Here is a 22,450-nt window from a genome sequence, read left to right on the forward strand (position 1 = left end):
CATGGAGATGGCTGGCGGGGGAGGTGCACCAGTTCTGGGATTGATGAGAAATAATGAGGACCCCTGCCCCGAGGATTTTACTCATCTTAATCAAAGACTCAAATGCTATTGGCAGAATGGTGGCGTCATGTGCGCGATTAACCTGGCAATTTAACGTGGGTCTGAAAGCTCTGTTGGTCAAGTGGGCTTCTGACCTTTGGCTTAGGTTTCTATCACACAAGTTAAAGCATTGCCATCCATTATTTATCAAGGCAAAGAGCACAGTAGTTCCACGTGTGCTCTGAAGGACCTGCTGTTTCAGATTTGTGGGAGCTTGACACAGAAAAGCAGTGGTGGAAACAATCAATAGTGTTTAAAAAAGGACACTCACTTGTGTGCGATGAGTGTCATTCTTTGACCTTCCCCTGGATGAACTTGCTTTTGGGAATACATGTTACTTACACACTGCATAGCAACAGCACAGTGGTCAGTGACGGGATTTGGCACTGTTTCAACAGCTGGATGTACTGATGGGGGGGAGCCCTGCCAGCGTTCTGATCCTCTGATCTCCTGTCCCCCCTTGTGGTCCTGTACCCCGGTCTCAGTCAATGGGCCCTCTATGGATTTTGTGTCTGAGTTGACAAACGTGTCAAACTGCAGTTGAGCTGCAATGAATCCATACGGTGTCGTGAGGAGCACTGCCCCCCTGTCCTGCAGCAGTTGTGGGGGCTGCTGCTCCCCTCCACCTCCATGCCTTATCCCTCCTGGCCTCCCTTCATCCAATGCATCTATGCCCTCCAACATGACCCCACCGCCCCCCATGTTACCAGCACCTGTCGTCCAAATAGAGAACGGCAGCACGTGGGTCTCATTGTCCCCAGACTCTGGTCACCACTGTGGGGCTGGCAACGCGTACTGGACTGCAGTGTTTGATTATGAGGCCACTGCAGAGGAGGAATTAACGTTACGGCGTGGGGATCTACTCGAGGTTTTATCAAAAGACTCCAAAGTATCTGGGGATGAGGGATGGTGGACGGGCAAGATCCAGGATAAGGTGGGTATCTTCCCCTGTAACTATGTGACAAGAGGCGGTGCTGCTAGTTATCAGCAGCTGTTGCCCGGTGGAGTGGGTGAGTGCCCCTTGGAAATCGACTTTTCTGAACTGCTGTTGGAGGAAGTGATTGGAGCTGGAGGCTTTGGGAAAGTTTACAAAGGTGGTTGGCGAGGAGAGGTGGTTGCAGTGAAGGCTGCCCGACAGGACCCTGACGAGGATATTAGCGCCACAGCTGAGAGTGTGCGCCAGGAGGCCAGGCTGTTCTGGATGCTCAGACATCCCAACATCATTGCACTTCGAGGGGTCTGCCTGAAGGAACCCAACCTGTGTTTGGTGATGGAATACGCCAGAGGAGGAGCTCTGAATCGGGCTCTTGCTGGGAAAAAAGTACCACCAAGAGTGTTGGTAAACTGGGCTGTCCAGGTTGCTACTGGGATGGACTATCTGCACAATCAGGCCTTCGTACCCATCATCCACAGAGACCTCAAGTCCAGCAATAGTAAGTCCACCTAACTCTTTTAGTCTATTTCTTAAGAAGCACAGTTTTCATGCACAAATGTCATCAGATATCCAAAAGAACAATGAATCATAACTAGAGGAGGAAACTATACCATCTTTAAAAATATCTATCGGAGGATAAATGACAATCAAGTGCTTATGTCAATGACAAACAACAAAGAACAAGAACAAAGCAGTCATATTCTGATTAAAACAAAAGCATTTCCAAGAAGGGGGTATGAAGTGGTATTTCTGCACTTTAATCATTTTCTTCTTGAGCCACACATTAACGAAATGAAAAGCTTTTCATTTTGTGGTATATTTATGATAGGGAAAAAAAACAAAAAAATAATGCTCAGTTATCGCTTCTTTGTAATTATTTTACATGTAGCACTTGTGAAATGGCACGTTTGTAAATGTTGCTTCACATATAGCATGTAGCCCTCATTCCAGCACAGTCCGGAGGCATGAAGATTGTTCTGTGTCATCTTTTCTCTGTCATTTATCCTGCCCTGCTCCTTCTTCTTCCGCTCCTCAGTTCTGCTCTGCAACTCACTGAGCTATTTTTGGTGCAACTTGCTGCTTTATGATGCTGTTGGTGCGCCCAACAAATATTACAAAATTAGCAATTAGAGGTGTTTGATGATAAATGTGACTTCATGTAGGCTTTTGCGGTATTTATCAAAAGCAATGGAGAATGGTGCAAATATGGTGAGGGATGCTGACACAAGCTGTTTCAGATCTGAGACACGGCTGAAGTTTGTTACATAAATAGTGATAGCATTTGCCTATCTCATCCTATTGTTTCCTATTATTGTAATTAGATCGGATTTGTACTGGACATCAAGGTCCTGGCAACAGCATCACAACGATGTAAGCTGTCTCTGTGCCACTGAGTCATAGTGCTGCTAGCTTCTGTCAGCTGCTGAAAATGTCAGTCCGCCAAATTAGAGCATTGTGTTTGATAATAGCATGAGTAAATGCAGGAATGCAAAATTCTTTTGTGTAAAAGTGAAAATGTGATCGAGCTAATCCTCTTTTATGGTTAAACCATGAGTCATGTCCACACTGAGGGGTCTTAAGCTAATGTTGAGTGTTCAGAAGCAGCCAGTGCAGTCAGAGGTTCAGAGAGGTCTGACTGGATCAGAGTGTTGGTTTTAGACTCATGTGAAGGCTCTAAACAAGAGCCGGAGAGTGTGGGCGATAAACAGTCCAGTTTAGGGTTACACTTCAGCTCATTGTCCAGGTGCGAGAGTTTCAGGTGTCTCCTCCAAACCACAGACCACTTGGCATCAGTCACAGAACCACACAGGCCCCGAGCCTCCTCTGCCAGTTTTAAGTGTTGCACTTTCACATTCCCCCTATTTTCAGAGTGATTATTAATAAAGGCAGAATACAAGCAGCATAATTTCTATTTTGTGCAATATTTCTAAATTTAGCCCAGAGGTTTTTGATCAGTGTGTGTTTTTAAGTGTTGCTGACGACAGGCTAAAGCTGTAAATGTGACTGGGTAACTGGGATAATCTCGTTGCTGTTCCATCAGAGCGACGTCACAGCGCGTTTCCAGGTTGGCAGGTCAGTGCCTCCTCGGTTATGTTGCTCTGATCACGGTTCATTTAAAGACCAGAGGGCAGCAGTCTAATACAACGTTGCATTCTCCAGATTAGCACTTTCCAGGATAATGTAGGATAGGATAATGTATACATATAAAAGTACATGATGCATGAGACAACAAAATGTCAGTAGATGATATTCCTTAAAGATAAGCCTGATATAAAGGAACCACTCATACAGGCCTAACACAGTATTACTTTACCATTACCATTATTTCAATGCTTGTGCTCAATTGTCATCACGGTAAGTTGCTGAGTCATTGTTAATTAGTGAAGCACCCGTGTTATTTGCCAAAGCGGGTCACTGATACCGTTGTACAGAGCTCTATAGGGTATTAAAGGCTGCTGAATGTAAGGCAATACATCTGAACCCATCACCTGTTGCTAACAACACTGTACCTGCAGCCTCACAGCAAAATGTTCTGCTGTGATCGTTTTACATGTTTTAGAGTAAACAATGTTCTCTACAGGAAAACAGTGTCATGAAAGCACTCAGTAAGCTTTTACTGTATAGTGGTGAACGTGCCATAGTTTAACAGACATGTGTACACAGTCAGCAAACCTCTTACTTGCAGGAGCCACACTTCACTTCGAAGCAATCAATAAGAATTATGGTTGCACAGTATATTATATAATTTTATCATCACAAATAACTATACATTTTTGTTTATCTGGTGGATCATATTGTCTTCAATTTCACTCAGTTTCGGCAGATACTTGGAAGATTTCCTGAATTAAACTTTTACAACGTCTGTGGTGTGGTTAATAATCACTCAACATGGGTCAGAGTGTGATATTGTTTACTCATGCAGTGTTTGATGAACATGGTTCCAGGTACTTCTATTGTCCCAGTGAGGATCACAAAACACTAGTTTCATAGGCTTTGTACTATCGTTTTACAGTAGACCTTTCCAAAACACAAACTTGTATTCAGTCATATTTCAAAAAGTATCTCCGACTGTAAAGGTAATCTACACTACTTTTATAATCCCTATTAAGGTAGCACAAAATTATTATTCCTCATCATGCCCATCACCTGTGCACTTATCTTGAGCCAATTGTACTGTCTCTTCAAATTGGCTTTTACACCTAGAACGCAATGATTTATGTCTGGAATGTAATAATTTTGTGTTTTTAAATTGTTGAACTTTCTGTGAAGCACTTAGGTCTTCCTTGTGTTGTTGTAAAGTGCTATATAAATAAACTTTGATTGATATACAGTAGATGTCCTGATAAATTTCAAGTTGAGTATTCTGTGGCAAGTACAACTTACCCTTAAAATATGAACCTTCTCAAATAATGGTCTCAGCTTATAATGGGTTTTCTAAAGCCGTGGACACTGTAGTGCTGTTAACAAACATTAATGTCCTTGTGTATTGGTTTCTGTGCAATATATGAGTTGTTATTGAGTTAGAGAGTAAATCACTCAGCCACTGATCATGGTCAACTTTATCAATATTCCAAATTATCAATATTCTGATTTTCTCAATTGTAATACACCGCGTTACTGCAGTTGAATGTAGTACAGTAGTTGTAGTTTTATTAGCCATGTCTTGCTGCTTGGCGCATGTGCTGCTCGTGTTTGCAGGTTGTCTGGAATAGAGGGCAACAATGACCCCATTCTCACAGAGCAGTGAAGACCGAGCGCGGGCAGCATTCACAATGGCAGGAGTCACTGCAGGGGAGTAGGGGGCAAGTGCAAGAGGCAGACACATGGGGCACACACCAGTGAATGGAGAGCTGCAAGATGCACAGTTAACCAGTAATGTAACAATGATGTATCACAGAAACTGAATGGACAAATTATATTTCACATGGCATTGACTGAGATATGCTCGAATCTCTACATGGAGCGGGGTCCACACACATGTTATAGGAAATGACGATCTGCTTTTATAACAGATCTTCATAACGCTTTAGATCATGATTCAGGGTTTTTTCTGTTCGATGTTGCTCTGTACTTAAAGACCCTTCTCCTGTTGGGTCTGTCAAGCTCTTAGTGAATGGCAGGCTGATTCAACCTATCACAGTGAAGTGTCAACTGATGCTAAATGTACATGAATAATGAGAATGTCCAAACCATAATATAGGCTCTAAGAGAATTGTGTGCCCACCAGTGTGAATTTAACATCACAAAAAGTGACATTCATCTTCGTCTGTAGAAAAACATGTATCTTGCAGCCAGAACGATGACAGTCCGGGTGGGTAGAGGAGCTAAGGAGGAATGCTGTGGATGTGGAGAAAGCCCTGCAGGCCTGGAGAGGAAAGGAAATACAGAGAAGGATGGGGGAGGGAGGACAGAGTTGGACTAGCACTAGTAGCAGGACAGTTAATGAAGAGGTCAAACCAATCTTTGTGTACAGCGCTATTCTTGGCTCTTGGCTTTGGTTGATTATTGACACTGCCACGGTTGTGCATTTAAACTATGTTTGTAGCATCCTTTTTTTTAACTATTCAAAGATGATTTATATTTGTGTTCATAACTAATTCAGTCTTCAGACTAAAACTTTGCAGTACCGACTGACCGACAGAAACATATCTGCTAAATTGTTCAGCTTCCTGACCATCCTGAAATCCATATTTTACAAGTAAAAATACTTCTCTTGGCCTAATGGTTCTTCAGTATATCAGACTAGAATTTTATAAAGGAAGCTGCAAATCTCAGCATGTAACAAAACAGACGGGTTTAATAGATCAGATAATGTTGAACATTCATAATCTATTAATAGAGTTCTTTATTTGCCCTCTTATGAGCTGCTAATGTCCATTAGTCAAAAGCCTCCTGGTGCCTATTTAGTTAGCAAAAATGTTTGCTCAATATTGAACAGAGATATTGCATGCACCAGCTTGCCTTGTTTTTTCTAAGCAACCTTTAGAATTCTTGGCCATATTTTGGGGACAATTATTACAATTGTGTTTTTCAGCGTTTATATCTGCAGAAATAAGCCCAACATGAGACTGTATTTTGTGATATGCCCTTCATGTAATAGCTCCATCACAGTGAAAAAGAGGCTGCCTGGTCACACGAATCTGCCGGCTGCATTTGTTCGCAGACAAAGTGAATGGCTGCGGGGTGAAACTGTGCCACTGCGCGGCTCAGGATTAGAGCCCCAATGGCCTGTGGTGGTGTGAGGAGAGCCAAGCCTGGGTATCGGTGACATGGGAGCAAAGCCAATACAACTTTGATATCCAAACAGTGAGCCTCAGTCTATTGATCATGATTACATTTGCACACAGTGAGAATACTTAGAAATGATCACTTGAGGATCAATCTATCTTGTTTAGATGCACTTATAGACACAACCTTAAGCTTCATATGTGGAGCCAAGCACAAGTTTACTAAGCATTCCTCATTTGAAGGCTAAGAACCTCCAGAATGCAGTCACTGAGCTCCTATTACTGGAGGCTGCCGCTGCTCTAAAGCTGAATTGATTGAGGAAAGATGTGGGGATTGCAGAAGAAAGAGTCCCTTTATGCTTATTTCTAAACAGGTTTTATTTTTTAGATTCTGAAGTGTGGCTGATGCTTCTTTCTGGAAATAGTTTTGAGAACAATTTCATTGCATCATGTAAAATGTTTTTTTGTAACTGTGAATAAACAATACAATCGCTATCAGTAAAACCAAACTTTGATTTTAACATGTTGGCTTCAGATCGAAGGACACAAACATACAGTATATATAAATGTATGTCTTTTTTTAAAAGATTGCAGTTTTAAGTTAACACTCTTTGGTAATGGTTAAAAAGTGGAAAAAATGTGTATCAATTTACGAAACGCAACTCGCAAGGAAGAGAAATGAAAACAGGAAGCATTTAGAGAATTGCAGTGCCCAAAGCTGGACTCGAGCTTGCATTGTTTTAACCCTCAAATCTCTCAAGAAAATACTATTGTGAAAAAAGAGATTGCTCTCCTTTAGTGATCAAGTGTCATTGTGGTTTCAAACGTTTATCAGGAAGTTAATTCATTTGTACTTGGTCCATAACATATAATTGATAAATATCAGTATTTGTTTTGCACGAAGAGGCCCCACGTGGGAAAGTCATGCAAACTTACTTGACCTTGTGGTGTGTGCGAAATGTACAATGCCAAAAACTCTCCCTGCAGCCATATCTCTCACCCTCCATCTTTCTATCCCGTCTTCATCGTCCTCTTCCTCCTCTTCCTCATCTCCTCCAGCTGCTTCTGAAACCAGCCCTTCATTCTTCATCCCTGGCCTGGATTCTGCCTCTGCTCCCGTATTTCTCCTCCTTGCTTTGCCATTTTCGTCTCGCTCCTCCCGCCGCGCTCCCTCCCCTGCTTTCCTCGACAACACTGCCTCTTTCTTCTGCCTCTTCATCTTTGGCATATTATTATACGCACACAATCTCACACTCAAAATTAACCCATTTTAACGTTTATAGCAGACCTCTAATCAACCACACTGCAATTTGTGATTTTGAAGTACTATCGCAAATACATGTGAAGTTTATGTTTTAATCAAATTGTCTTAAACATACAGCTCCATATTTCCCATGATATTATAAACCAAATATGTTTATAAATAGTCAGATATGCCCCATAGCAGCCTGTGCGTATCGGCGCCGCCTCCCGTGCCCAGCTGTGACCTCTGTCCTGTTGCCATAACAACAGTTAATGACACAGCAGCGGTGGATTGATCCTTGGGCAGAAAAACACTTGTGGCACTGACGTGAGCAAACCGTGGGCCATTGTGCCCTTCGCTCCGAATTATGGAGATTAAATAAGATTTTGGACCTATTTTAGACATTTGTGAACCCCAGAGCGTGTTTAGGGCAATAAATATTCAGAATTAGGAATATAAACTGGTTATAGCATTGTATTGTAGGGATGTTCAGATGACCTTTTTCTTTGAACTGCATCAGTCCAAGTACCAAATGTTGTATCGGGCAGTAGATTTTATAGACCAGGGGTGTCCAAACTACAGCCATTTCTTAAAATATAACTTTTGGTTTAATTGAATATATATAAAATAAATGAAAATACATTAATAGAAAGCTGTGATGAAGGGTGTTTTTTTTCTTTTACTTTAAGCATGTTCATTTTATTGAATTGAATACAATATTTAATACAATAGAGGTGAAGTTATATGTCTGACCTCTACCGAGTGCGGCCCAGTGTTTTGTATATTCCCTCAGTGAGAACATTTTGGACACCCCTGTATAGACAGTAGTATTGAGCTGGTGCATCCCTAATAAAAACGAATCGAACTCAAAAACTCAACAAATAAGCTGTGCGACCTCTAGCAAGTCCCTTCTTGTCTCTGCATGCATGTGGTTGTGGAAAAGGCACAGGTTGGCGGACACGCTTATTAAGCATAATTATACATATATATATATATGTATTTTTAAGGGTGCTAAGACCACTCCCAACTGGCCCACACCCTGGCTTTTTAATGCACAACACACGATAGGGAACATATCGTAATCAAATTTTATGTAGTAAATTATTATAACAATGACAATAAGATAAAAGAAGATAAAACATGTAATATAGATTGCGTAATAGATTGATAAAAATTATAACGAACATATGGTTATAATAATACATTTTGAAAGAAGTGAGTAACAACAAACGATGGAGACTTGTCGTATGAGTTTTGTCTGTTAGGATTGGTATTTGCTAACATCAGGTGTAAAATTATAAAATAACCAACTTACCACTTAGATACTGACTTTTGACATTGTTTTACTTGGATCAATATATTTAACTTTCTCATATTTCTGCTTGTCACGGTCTAGTATGCAGGATGTTGTGTTAACAGTATCCTTCATGACATAATGCCTTCTTAATACAGATGTAGTCATGCTGCTTGTGTAAATGTAAATGTAAATGTAATAGGAAGATCATCATAATCAGGTACACGCTGGTGTGTGTAATGTGAATTGTTAGATGCAATACAAATACAAATACAAATGTGAAATGAGAACAGTATTTATTGAATATAGGGGTAGGCGCACATAAGCTTCAGCTTCAGCCGACTCCTTTTAGCTTCCATTACTGTGTGATGATATGACATCTGTAACTAAACGAATGTAAACAGCTCAAATAAACTAAACTAAGATCTGAGTTTTCGGGATCTGGCCCTCAAGTGGGAACACTTCCAGATATCTGCGAATTTGGAGTTTGAAACACTTACGCATCCGTTTGATCTATTAATATTTCCAGATCTAATTTAAAACAGAAACAGTTCAATTACATGTAAGAGCTGAGTAGGGCTGCGCAGATAATTGTGAACTAAACCGAGACCACAATTTGAATGGTTGCAATTAACAAATCGGAAAAACTGCCTTATTTTAGGAAGGAGGCTACAATGTTTCAAACAACAAAACAACCTGACTCCATGGGGTTGTATTTAGTGTGAAACCTGTTGTTGTGTCTCTAGAAACATGTTCTGAGATACATTTGATTCTCGTATTAATTTAGCAGCTCATATTTCAGTCTTTCTGAATTTTTATGCTCCTGGGTGTGTCTAAAATGTGCACTTTGGACTGAATCTTCGGAATAGCAATAATTCCCAAACTGTACAGGCCACTCCCCACATACATTGTCAATCTGAACCATGTGCATTCCTACAGACTTTGTTGCTCAGGTATTCCAGGTTGGGTTTTGTGGGCTAATGTGTCACCTGTGTTTTAAAGCACTGGCGAACTTGCCCTTATCGTTGTTTAAACAGTGTCTCGTGGTATTTCTCCACACTCAGCAAAGGGCAGGGTCCAAGGACAGAAGCACAAAACCACAGAACATCAAAAGTTAGGCCCTCGTGTCGTCACAGTATGAGTCAGTAATATCACAGTGGGGGTTTTCACAGCTGGCCCAACACACTTGTCTATCGTAAAGGTTTGTTTTGTGGTTCAATTGAAGATATAAGCACCTGTATTTGTTCATTTATCTGATGCATTGACAGTGTGTGTGTTTAACACTGGTCGTACTCGGGGTCATCTGCAATTTAAACTTTATCAAGGTCGATTTTCTATACCCCTTTTTAGACCCGTATAGTCCCGATCTGATCTTGATCTAGGCCTGGTGGTACTTAGAAGATTGAATATTTTATGAGGTGATACTTGTGCTGGAAAACCACTGTTCTAATAGATTACATTGGTGACCCCTGATGAGAGGCAGTGTTTCCCAACCAGGGGTACGGGGACTCCTGGGGGTACTTGAGGACCTAGCAGTGGGTACACGGAACTATATCAGATTGAAAAAAATGTAGCATCATTTTTATAGGAAAATGTATATTTTTCAGTAAAATGTGTTGCTTTGGGAGAATTTTATGTTGATTTTGACTGCAACATTGTCCTTTTTCTTACAAATACCACTTTTAAGTAATTACTTTCTAAATAAACTGCAACACCCTTGAGGTAGGGGGTACACGGTTGACCACTGAAAGGCCCAAGGGGTACGACAGACAATAAACGTTGGGAACCACTGTACTAAGGAACTATATTGGACAAGCAACTCGGTCTCCTTCTGTGAAAAGTCACAATATTCTTTTGAGGACTATTTTTTCCGCTGCTTGACGCCCTTATTGCTCTTGGAGTGCAGGTTTCTGCTGAGAGCGGAAAACAAACATGTTTGTCTTTGCATTAGATATTGAGTAAATGCGGGCGGCAGTGGGGAGTTGTGATAGAATGAATAAATAGTGTTGGTTGTTATAGCGATGCTTGAAGATGCTGGCGAGGTGTGAAACAGACAGTATTTCATCAACATGAAGCGGAGCCGGCAGAAGTGCTGCTGTGTTCCCTGTCAGAACTCACTGCTCATCTGTCGGTCTCTTAAGCTCCTTTTAGATTTCCTCTTTGTAGTTTATTCTCGTAACAATGCCTGCTTAGATCTATACAATGTGCGCCCAATGTCCACAGTCAGACGCACTAAGCAAACGTGGAGAGGTAGAGGACACACCCAGCTGAACATGCAAACAGGTCGTGTTCTCGCTGACTCCTCAGAGACAGACAGCTGTCCGACAACAAACTGCAGCTCTTGGGAGATAATGTGGAGGGAATGTAGTACATTAACTAATGCTTGTCTCAACTAAGCCTGTCACGATAACACATTTGAAGTTCGATATATTGATGCAGGAAAGTATCGCGATAAACGATATTATTGACTCCAACGATACTGGATACTGTCAACTCTCAGGCATAAAAATGAAGTGCATCATCATATCCTAAATACCACACAAGCTGCAATAATATGAAATATAATGTAACTCAATTTACTTCAGTTAGAAATCAAAGTTTTACAAATAAAAAATAGGGGGGAAATGCTAATAAATGTACAGATGATAAATATCGAGCCCAAAGATGTATCGTTTATCTGTTATTTATTTAACAATAAGTCGATATAGTAATTATCGTGACAGCCCTAGTTTCAATCATGTCCATCCACAATACTTGAAAGTTTCTTTGCCATATTTATACTCGCTACTTTCAAAAGGAAAGGTGTTTTAATTGATGCTTTATCTGCATGTTACTACATAGACGTGGTGACAACCGTATGTTTTGTTTTTTGTAATTATTACATATGATGAGAAAATATCTGTAGGGAAGTATTGATATTTTTACACCAGTAAAGTTGGAATTTTATTGAAAAAAAGGAAAAATACATTGTAATTTTACATTCTAATACATGAGTCACGGAAGGGGAAAAGTTCCATTGAGCTCTGACTCGCTCGTGGCCCATTGGTACAGTATGGTTGCAAAGTTAAGTTAGCTTTTCGTGTCATGTAACCAAGGATAAATAATTAATACAATATCACAAAATTGCCAAACCGAGGAAAACTAAGTAAAAGTTTAATCGGTTATGTGGTAACTATGGCCACAGCGCAAATATTTCACAAAAAATAAAAAAACAAATGTGGCAAAATTTCAAATAAATCTTGTCATTAAAATTGTGTTTATCGTCATTAGGGACATGAATAATAATGATAGTTCCTGCTCACTAGTGCCAAAGATCAATGTTCCGGTCCTGAGACTTTCATCAGGCAAATTGCTGGTATTAGGGACCACATAGCTGTTCAGACTTTATTTCCTCAACTCTTTTTTTATTTTTAGATTCTCCATTGACAGAACGTACTTTCAGAGCTTGGAGGTCAGCTGGACATAGGTCTGTCACGATAACAAATTTGAAGTTCAACATATTGAGGCAGGAAAGTATCGCGATAAACGATATTACTGACTCTATCGATACTAGATACAGTCAACTCTCAGGCATAAAAATGACCTTTTTTCTAAAAGTGCATCATCACATCCTAAAATACCACACAAGCTCCAATAAACATTCAATATAATGTAACTCAGTTTGCATCAGTTAGAAATCAACGTTTTACACAGAAAAAATGCTAATAAAAGTCGATATAGCCCTAGCTGGACGACTGTGTTTAGCTTCTTAACCCTCGCCTTAACCAAGTGCATATCTCCAGTTCAGCTTTGACCAAATCCATAAGATCACAGCCTATAGGCCAGTGTAACGCCTCATTTGAAAGCTAAGACCAACAAAACCTTTCCTTGCATTGTCGTCACTTTTCATCGCTTTGTGTCACGTTTATCTGTTGGATTTTTGCCACATTTTCATCGCTTTTTGTCACGTTTTTGTTATGTTTTGGTCCCTTTTTTGCTCTTTTTTTTGTCACATTTTTGTCCCGTTTTTGTCGCTGTTGTTTTCATCTCGTTTTTTTTGCTGTGCTTTTTTTTCTTTTGACTTTTTTCAAATTTAAACTGGAGAAAATGGGTGCGGTTCAGGTGGGGCTTAAGAGGCTAATATGTCAGTGTGTGCTCTTGGTGCCAGACCCAAGCCAACATAAAAAGACAGACTTGGTTGAATGTGAAAATGTATGTGTGTTCTGTCATGAAACATAGTTAACTGCACACACGTCAGGGGTTGGTGGAGTTGCCAAAAGATTATAAAACTAAAGGTCAACAAGATTTTTAATATCTTTTGATGAGGAGCGTATTCTATTATTGATCCTGCTGGAGTGCACCTTCATGTGTGTGTGTGTGTGTGTGTGTGTGTGTGTGTATGTGCGTGTATGTGTGTGTGTAAACAAAGACAGTGCTATGTGGAGCCCAGCCCTGGAGCCTTTTGCATACGGCTGTAGATAAGTGACAGCGAGAGAGCCCCACCTGCTCCTGATGCCTCCGAACTGTGTACACTCCAAACATTTCCATAGCCAGCGCCAACGCGGAAATGAACAAGGAAGTGTCACACGCTGGCCAAAAAGACTATATACACCTGCGATGTGGATAATTGATATGCAAATGATAAAAGAACAAGATGTAATGGGGCGTGCGTTACTAAAGGAACAGCTGTAATAAGCAACCGAGTGTCTTTGACTACACCTGTTCTGTCAACATCATGTGTTATGTAACATTCCAGGATCTATTTAAGTAGGCCTGTGTATATAGACATATTATTTTTGTTCTATCTAAACTGCGGAACATTACAGGTGATATGATGCTATGTCACAAGAGCAACTAAACAAAAACAATTTAGAGGAGAACCTATATAACGAATTAAACCTAAGGGCTACCTGTTGTCAAAGAGAAGCAGCATATCTCCATGGAAACAAGTTTGCTTCTGTCCCGCTTCCAGCAAAGTTAGGAGTCCGAGTCTGAGGAGAGGCGAGGCCATTCACAGAAAAGTCTTTTTGGTATTTTTCACAATACCAAAACACCCTAAGATTCTATTATTCAAAAGTCACCCACATCCAAAACATAGATAGACGTGCTGGATCCAAGGTAAACAAATGAAATCGATAAATGATCCGCACAGCCAGTAGCTCAGAGAAATTTGTTTTATTTATAGCACCAAGTAACGTTTCTGGCACAGACTTTCATCATTTAAAGGGTTTTATTTCAGTTTTTTTTTACTATATTTGGACACCATGGTTATTAAATTACTCAGAATTGCTCAAAAATGCATGAATGGAACAAAAAGTAGGATAAGATGGTTAATAATAGTGTTACGAAAATCAGTAAATGTAGTTTATGAGCCATTGAAGCATGAGATAGTTCTACCTATTTGTACTGGTAATTGTGAGCCATTTTAAAGACGTTGGTGCTTCCTTTTCCCCAGTTTTGATCTTGGAGCCGGTGACATGGGACGACCTGAGCGGCAAAACCCTGAAGATCACAGACTTCGGCCTGGCCCGCGAGTGGCACCAGACCACAAAGATGAGCGCAGCCGGGACCTACGCCTGGATGGCCCCAGAGGTCATCAAGCTCTCCCTGTTCTCCAAGAGCAGTGACGTTTGGAGGTAAAAAAAATAACAACATTAAATCAACAAATCCACCGCTGTTTCAATCGAGCTGATGGATTTCTTATGTTTGTGGTGTTTTTTTAGTTTTGGCGTGCTTTTGTGGGAGCTGCTGACTGGAGAAGTCCCATACCGGGAGATTGATGCCCTGGCTGTGGCTTATGGTGTTGCAATGAACAAACTTACACTTCCCATCCCTTCTACTTGCCCTGAGGCCTTTGCTCTACTGCTGACCGGTAAAAACAACTTCACTTTGTAATTGAAATGCTATATTTTCCATTAGCACATTCCCATTCATTATATGTGGGAAATAGAGTATATGTAAATGCAGTTTCTTGGAGTATGATCAATTGTGTTTGTGTCTAATATCCATTATCCTTGAAACTATTGTTTGTGGGATTTTGTTTGCTTTGGTCAACTTAATCTCTCACTTCACCTTCACCTTACATAATCTTTTTGCCAATTTATTTGATTGAGAAGCTCATGCAGTGAGAGGCATGGTAATATATCCAAACGGAAAAGTCCCACATGATTTCTCTTATCATTGTTTGTTGGTAATTGGTTCCACAAACCTGCCTCATTTTCTTATCCTCTCAGCTAATGGCAATCATGCCTGTGCGGTTGAGTACTGCCACCTCTTTATAATACTATTGAAGGGAAATGGTTCTGTACAATGATGATTAAAAGGCAATTCAAACCATATAATTCTAACCTGTCCTCAATGATAATCTATGTGAACACAAACTATAGGGAATACATTTGTTTAGGCTTTATTACAGGACAGCTCAGAGTGAAAGGGGTGTTGAGGGGGGAGAGACATTCAGCGCAGCCGGGACGCCTATGGGCCGGCTCATCGTTTATATTATAAGCACTGTATAACTGTGATACTGCACAAATGTCATTAAGGGCCTTATTTCAGACTTTAAGCTGCATGCCAGTGGATGGTGCAGACAGGTGTTTTGCCCTCCTTATTGACTCCTGTCCTGTTCTGTGTCGGTCCAGAGTGCTGGAGCCCTATCCCCCACAGCAGACCCTCCTTCAGTAACATCCTGCGGCGGCTGCTGGCCATCGAGCAGTCGTCCATGTTTCAAATGCCCCTGGAGTCGTTCCACTCTCTGCAAGAGGACTGGAGGCAGGAGATCCAGCAAATGTTTGATGAGCTCCGGGCCAAAGAGAAAGTGAGTGTTTATAGACGTTGATCCTGAGAGGCTTTCATGTCAGATCAAAACAAATAAAAAGAAGCAGCAGTTTGCATAAATTCATGACTTTGTAGGACATTCTAAGCCCACGGGCGGCAGCTGCCAGTAAAAGCACTTGCCTGTTGTGCCAAAGGTTGGTGTGAAAGTTCAATCGCAGCTCCCACCTGTGCAAAGTGTCTGTGTGTCCTTGTGCGAGACACTTAACTCCCTTTGCCTCCAGTGTCACTGACTTTAATGTGTGTGTGTGTGTGAATGAATAGCCTTGAATTTAATAAATTAATTAAATAAATGAAAGCATTTGAATTTCCATTATTAGAAGTGGAAAAGCGAAGTGGAAAATGAGCTGTCAGCCTGCCATCGGTTATACTTTTAAATATACAATACAATAATACTGATTTAAATATTTCTGCACTTCAAAATATAGCTTTATCTGTTGCGTATTAAAAGTCATGTTATACTTGAAGGTGGTTGCAGCTATTTGCACCTTGTCAGTGCTTGTCGGAGGTGTCTCTTCACCTTGCGTTACCGTAGCTGTGTGATTCTCAATGGATGAGGTGTGAAGAGGGATGATCCTGTGCTAACTGTGCGACTGCCTGTGTGTCCCTGCTAGGAGCTCCGGTCCTGGGAAGAGGCCCTGGCCCGGGCGGCAGAGGAACAGAGGGAGCAGGAGGAGCAGCTGAAGAGGAGAGAGCAGGAGCTGGCCGAGAGGGAGTTTGATATTGTGGAGCGTGAACTGAACATTATCATCCATCAGATGTATCAGGAGAAGCCCAGTGTTAAGAAAAGAAAAGGACATTTCAAAAAGAGCAGGTTACTGAAGCTGGGCCGAGACAGCAGCTGCATCAGTCTGCCCTCTGGTGGGTACTTGCTGTAATTGCATGTAGCGTATTAAAAATACTAATAATGTAATAATTTAGATTTGATTAATATAATAATGTAACTATGTAACTATGTATATAAATATGGACAGCCATGATTGCTCAGTAACTATTTAAAATAGATACAGTTGTGTAAGAATATGAAAGATAACACAAAAAGTTTATTTCACTCATAGTTAGTGGTTATGTGAAGCCATTTATGATGAAACAACTGAGTTTGCTATTTTTAAATTATAATGAAACAAGAGTACCAAAATGACACAGATCAAAAGTTTATATACTCCAGGTCTTAATGCTGTGTATTGCACCCTTTATCATCAGTAGCAGCTTGGAGTCTTTTGTGGTAGTTGTGGATGAGGTTTTTTATTTTTTATCATGGTAAAGCGGTCCATTCTTCTTGGCAAAAAGCCTCCAGTTCCAGATATTGAGGTCAGGAGACTGAGCTGGACACAAACGGGACCTTCACTTTATTCTGCTGGAGCCAGCATCAGCGAACCACCTTCGCTGATGTCACCACCAGCAAACCACCCTTGATGGCCTATGATGAAAAGTGCATCATACCTACTGTGAAATATGGAGCTGGTTCGCTGACCACCAAGTATGAGTGAAAAATAAACTTTTTGTGTTATCTTTCATGTTCTCGAAAATTCTGCCAGGGTATGTAAACTTTTGAACTGAATGGTGGCTATTTTTCTTTAACATTATTGGATAAATTATCCGCTATAGAAAGTGGACTGAAACTTTTCCTTTCATCAGTGTTTCATAGAAGTAGTAATCTTTGGGGGCTCATTTATCAAGGCAGGTGCTCAGCTGAAAAATCACATGGTTAGGGGCTTTTTGCACCCAATTTCCCTTCTGAAATTTCTTGTATTATGGTAACAAGTGAGAGAATGCTGTGTGAGTAAAAAATGACTGCTGTTGATCCACTTTTGCACGTGCTATTTATTTGGCACATGCACAAACGCTTATCACTCCCATAGTATCTTTTTTGTTGTTATATAAAAAACCTTTGAAGTAATTTGCAAATTGAAAATCATTGTCAATATACAATATGGTAATATGTTTTAATATGTTTTAATATGTCTATGGCAGGTTTTGAGCATAAGATCACCGTGCAGGCCTCTCCGAGCGTGGACAAGAGGAAGACCCAGGGCAGTGAGAGCACCACACCACCTGCTAGTCCCGGTGTCATCCCTCGCCTCAGAGCCATTCGATGTGTGTTGCAAACGGACATTCAAACAACAGACTGCGCAGTGGCTACATGAGAGATTAACTGTTTTCTGTTGCCATGCAGTAACGCCTAGTGATGGCAGTAAGACGTGGGGCCGCAGTGCAGTGTGCAAGAAAGAAGACATGTCCTCCAGCAAAAAGAAGCTGCGCACGTGGGGCCCAAGCTCCACGCAACCCAAGGAGCGAGTTGGAGGGGAAGAAAAGTATGTAATCTTTCACTTTAGTTTAACCATGTTCTATTAAAGGGTAAAATTAGAGCAATGATTTCAGTCTTTGCATTGGGACCCTAATTTTGAGTGCTCAAAGCTTCACATAAAGATCTAAAATAGCTTGATAGAACACTGAAATGTAAATAAAGTATATTTAATATCTCATATGTTGAACTTTGAGTTGCATAATGGAATACATTTTGACTAATCCCTGCTTTATATGATGCTTTGTTCTATAAACTTCCAGACTGAAGTCTTTGGGGGAAGGTGCTAAAGTGTGGTCTTCTAGTGCTCCAAACCTTGGCAAGTCTCCCAAACATGCCCCTATGACCGCGGCCTTCTCCAGCCTCAATGAGATGGGTGAGTTTCACAGCAGATGAAAGAGGAAAAGCACAGGGCACAGTTTTCATGTGTGTGTCTTTTGCAGAGGAGTGCTCTGAGCTGGAGGAATCACCAAGCTCGCTCATGCCCTCTGATGGCAGCAGTAATGGGGCAGTGGAGGACTCAGGCTCTTTGTGGAGTGGCTTGGGGTCTGGCTGTGTACTTGCTGCTGGGACAGCGACTATGGGGTCCTGTCAGGCGGACTCGCTGCGGCGCTACAGCCAGAGGAAGAAGAGTGACATGCTACTGCTTGGCTGTGCATCGCTGCTGGCCTCCATCGGCCTGGGACAAGACTTGGCCAACATGGGAAAACTACAGGTATTCAGTGCCTGATGGTACAAAATATGGGAAGATTATCTTTTTTTGATGGATTGTGTGTTAACCAGGTGCTTCAGGATGAGCAGGACGTCCGAGAGAAGAAGAAAGAGGGTCTGTTCCAGCGAACAGGACGTTTCCGGCGAAGCACATCTCCACCAAGCCGCAACATGTCCCTCTCCTTGTCCCGCAATCAAGACTCCAGTCTGGCCTGCCTCGACCCCTCACCCTCTGTTACCCTCCTGTCTCTGTCCTCTCTGTCGGACTGCAACTCCACCAAATCCCTGCTCCCCTCTGACCCAGACGAATATCCACAGACTCCTGTAACAGGCAAAACGTCAGCAGGGTCCGCTCCTGCACTAAATCCACTTCTGGACCTGCGAGCGGAGAGCTTTAAGAAGGAGCCAAACCAGTCTCTCACTCCCACACACGTGTCGGCTGCCATGGCGATGAATCGAGGACACAGACGCACACCATCTGATGGTGCCATCCGGCCACGCGCTCAAACTCTGGGACACCGTCGCTCACCATCAGACGGCAGCATGCCCTTGCCCCCCCCTCCAGGAGCACAGACAACCTGCACCAGCAGAGGCAAGACGCATGTATTTAAATACATGTCCTAACAACTGTGTAATGCCTGTCCCCTCTGTTATTACTGTACGCTCAAAATCGCTTCAAACTGACAGTGATTATTAATTTTTCACAGGTGGAACAACGTTAGACATCCCCCGCCTCCCTGATCCCTCCCTTGTTTTTCCAGTGCCCCAACGACGTAAAGCTCCGGCACCTCCTCCACCTTTGTCTGTCCCAGAACCGGATCCACTCATCAGCCCCTTGGAAAGACCGAAAACTCTGGAGTTTGCCCCGCGGCCGAGACCCACTCCTGCTCGGAAAGCAGACCCCTGGAAGTTGAGTTCCCTTTCACGGACTTTGAGCTCATCTCCAGGCAGCAGCTGTGACAGCCCTCTGGGGTCAGGGGACAGCAGCGCGACTGCAGTCAAGCCCAATCTGATGGACATGGATGTGGAAGGCCAGAATCTGGACCCTACAGTACCTTTGTGTGGGCAGCTACAACCAGTCACACTCTGTGGACAGCAGTACCTATAGTGGCACGCATTTCATTTGAATACACTACCTGCGCCAGGACCTTAGAGCCTGGGGTTGTGCAGTCAGAGTAAAATGCCTACTGATGTCTGAGCCGAGTAATTGCACTCACCAGTGTTTGGTGATAAAATACTATATGTTAGACACTGGAGCCTATAGGCCATTGGACTGAGTATATGAATAAGATGTGAAACTCTTATTCGAGCCTTTCCTGTTCACTGCACATGACCTGACATCTCTAAGGCCACAGACGCCTCCTCAGCCTTTTAGTGCTCACCATTCTACCTTACTAACACTCCTCTCCCACTCTGAAAGCCATGGTGATAAGCTCCACAAGGACATCATCACTGTCCTACATCCAAGTTGCGTAGAGAAAAGCTATAAAAGCCATTGAAATGCTTGACGAGCCTGTATGACTTTGCTAGAAATCCATTCTTGCCCATCTGCTTGGAACTTTGCCTTTCTTTGTCGCTTCCTTTGCTTGCATCATTCCACTAACCTCCGTTACTTCCCTAATGCTCCAAAAGTACAGAGAAATGTTTATTCATCTAAGCATTTGGTGTTATGAGCCCAGCTACAACAAGCAATTTTAAAATTCTTAGTATAAGCATGCTGTTTAATATGCAAAACCATGTCATTTTGTCACATATGAGGTTGATTTGTACCACAGTGGAGCTCCGTTAAGGGTATCATTGTCTCAGCAGAAGCAGTTTTACTTGGGGATTTGCATCTAAAACAAAAAGGACTTCGGCGAGTGCTGGTGCTTTTTCGGTGCATGTCATTTTTTGTGAATGTTCGACTGTAAAGTACATCCAACCTCCAGCGTCATTCCTCAGCAATTGGTAGCATTTGAACTCATTTCATTGGACAGGTTTATTTCCACAAAACCTATGGACAGTAACTACCTGACAACATTGACCTCACATTGATGTCCCTCACCTGCTGTATCCAACATCTGTGGCACTTTAGCAGCCATGTTGTGCGTCTATTCTTGGCATAAAATGCTCTAGTAATGACTGACAAATCAACGTTCGTGTCTGGAGCTCTTTTTTTGTACAGTGGACGTAAAGTTATACTGCATAGTCCCTCTCGGTTACAGACGATATTTACTTGACTGTACAAATACCTTTGATGAGAGTGTGTGTGTGTGTGTGAATGTGCGCGTGTATTATCATTATTTTGAATGGGATCGCGGCAATCCCGTTTTCAAGTGGGCCTTGACTCGCTCTTTGTGTGGTTATCAACGATGAGTATTTATTAAATTTATTATTATTACTGAAACATGATAATAATCTTTGGGGTATGTGTATATATTTGTTAATGAACCAAGGAAATTACTTCTTTAAACGTCCATGTTGTCTCAAGCTCTGATCTGTGTCTGGTGATGAGAATGATAAAGAAGTGTGGAAATGTGCTGAATGATCGAGAGGTGAATAAAAACAAAGAAAAAAAAAATCTTGCTCGTCAGTGTGTCCATGAGGTAATTGTTTTGGAGCCTGGCAGACAAAGACCACTGCAGTAGCACCACATTTCCTCTAGATGGCAGCGCTTCAAGCAGTGATGTCATTTTTTCCCCTTTCCATGCGTTGGTTTGCATTCTTGTGGCCTCTGACACTGCAGTTCTCATAAAGTGCACATGTCGGTGTAATCGAGCTGAGAACAAGACGGTATTATGAAGGTATGTGCTGCAAGAATGAAACAAACGTGCTGAAAAAGTGTTAATAAGAGCAATTTCGTAGAAGAAGAAGAAAAAAAACGTTGATATTTAGGCTAGCACATTTAAGCGTGTAGCAACGGAAAAATCATTAAGGGCGTTGTAATCCATATTTGTTTACTCTTAACATTTTAGGAACATATTGGGATAAATTTAGACATATGTTGGCGGTAGCTGGGATAAAAACACCCCGTGGCCCTCACGTCTGTCTATGACCGCCAATCAAACACCTCCGAGACGCCAGCCAGTTCCCTAGCAACCCCTCCTCACTTCTGCCGCCATGCTATTAAAAGCCACAACAAAGCGAAGGAATAAAAGCGGCGATGTGCCGGAAAATGGAGTGACTTAGCAAGAGGGAAATGCTTTAAATGAGCTATCGCGTGGCCAACACACTTCTTTGTCCAGCAGGAGTGCAGTGCACCCTTTTTGTTGGTCAGCAATTTAGCCTGGACTCCAGTTGAGCATACTTACAATAGAAAGGATTTTTTGGGCCACCCGGGCATCCTTATGTGTTTACATGCACTCAAGTATCCAGGTTATTAATGGGGATGTTAAAGGAACAGGCCACCATTTTTACACACTGAGATATGTTCTTGCCTGTGCTTAGACGAGTTGATGTGTACCTGTCTGGTCTTTGTGCGTGCCCTCAGTCAGGCAAAACGACCAAAGATGTTGTTAGCATTTGGCCTCTCCCAGTGTATTCCTATAGCTCCAAACGGGGGTGAAGTTAGACGTGACCAAGCTCTTCCACGGGCACGCACACAGACCAGACAGGTACGCATCAACTTGTCTAAGCTCAGGTAAGAACATATCTCAGTATGTAAAAATGGTAGCCTGTTCCTTTAAGTTTCCTGGTTTTGTCTGGTTTATGTAAACACAGAATCCCGGTTTCAGATACCAGGTTATTAGAAACCAGGATATATTCTCACTAAGATATTCGTGTGAATTTGGAAACAGATATGGCAGGAGCAAAACTTATACAGCCATTTTATCGGGTAACTAAGCTT

At 41.8% G+C, this 22,450-nt stretch overlaps 1 protein-coding gene across 1 annotated transcript; it reads left to right on the forward strand.

Annotated features, from left to right (window-relative positions):
• Window positions 1-284: 284 nt before the first annotated feature.
• Window positions 285-21,175, forward strand: map3k10 (mitogen-activated protein kinase kinase kinase 10). The gene is made up of 11 exons (XM_079563046.1): window positions 285-1,532; window positions 14,233-14,413; window positions 14,501-14,649; window positions 15,416-15,591; window positions 16,223-16,469; window positions 17,583-17,705; window positions 17,785-17,923; window positions 18,177-18,289; window positions 18,357-18,628; window positions 18,697-19,216; window positions 19,332-21,175. Exons 1-11 carry the CDS (start codon window positions 650-652, stop codon window positions 19,730-19,732), a joined length of 3,204 nt encoding a protein of 1,067 aa, XP_079419172.1. The 5' UTR covers window positions 285-649; the 3' UTR covers window positions 19,733-21,175.
• The last annotated feature ends 1,275 nt before the right edge of the window (window positions 21,176-22,450 follow it).

The sequence above is a fragment of the Gobius niger genome (genome assembly GCF_951799975.1).
Source record: "Gobius niger genome assembly, chromosome: 1".
Lineage (NCBI taxonomy): Eukaryota > Metazoa > Chordata > Actinopteri > Gobiiformes > Gobiidae > Gobius > Gobius niger.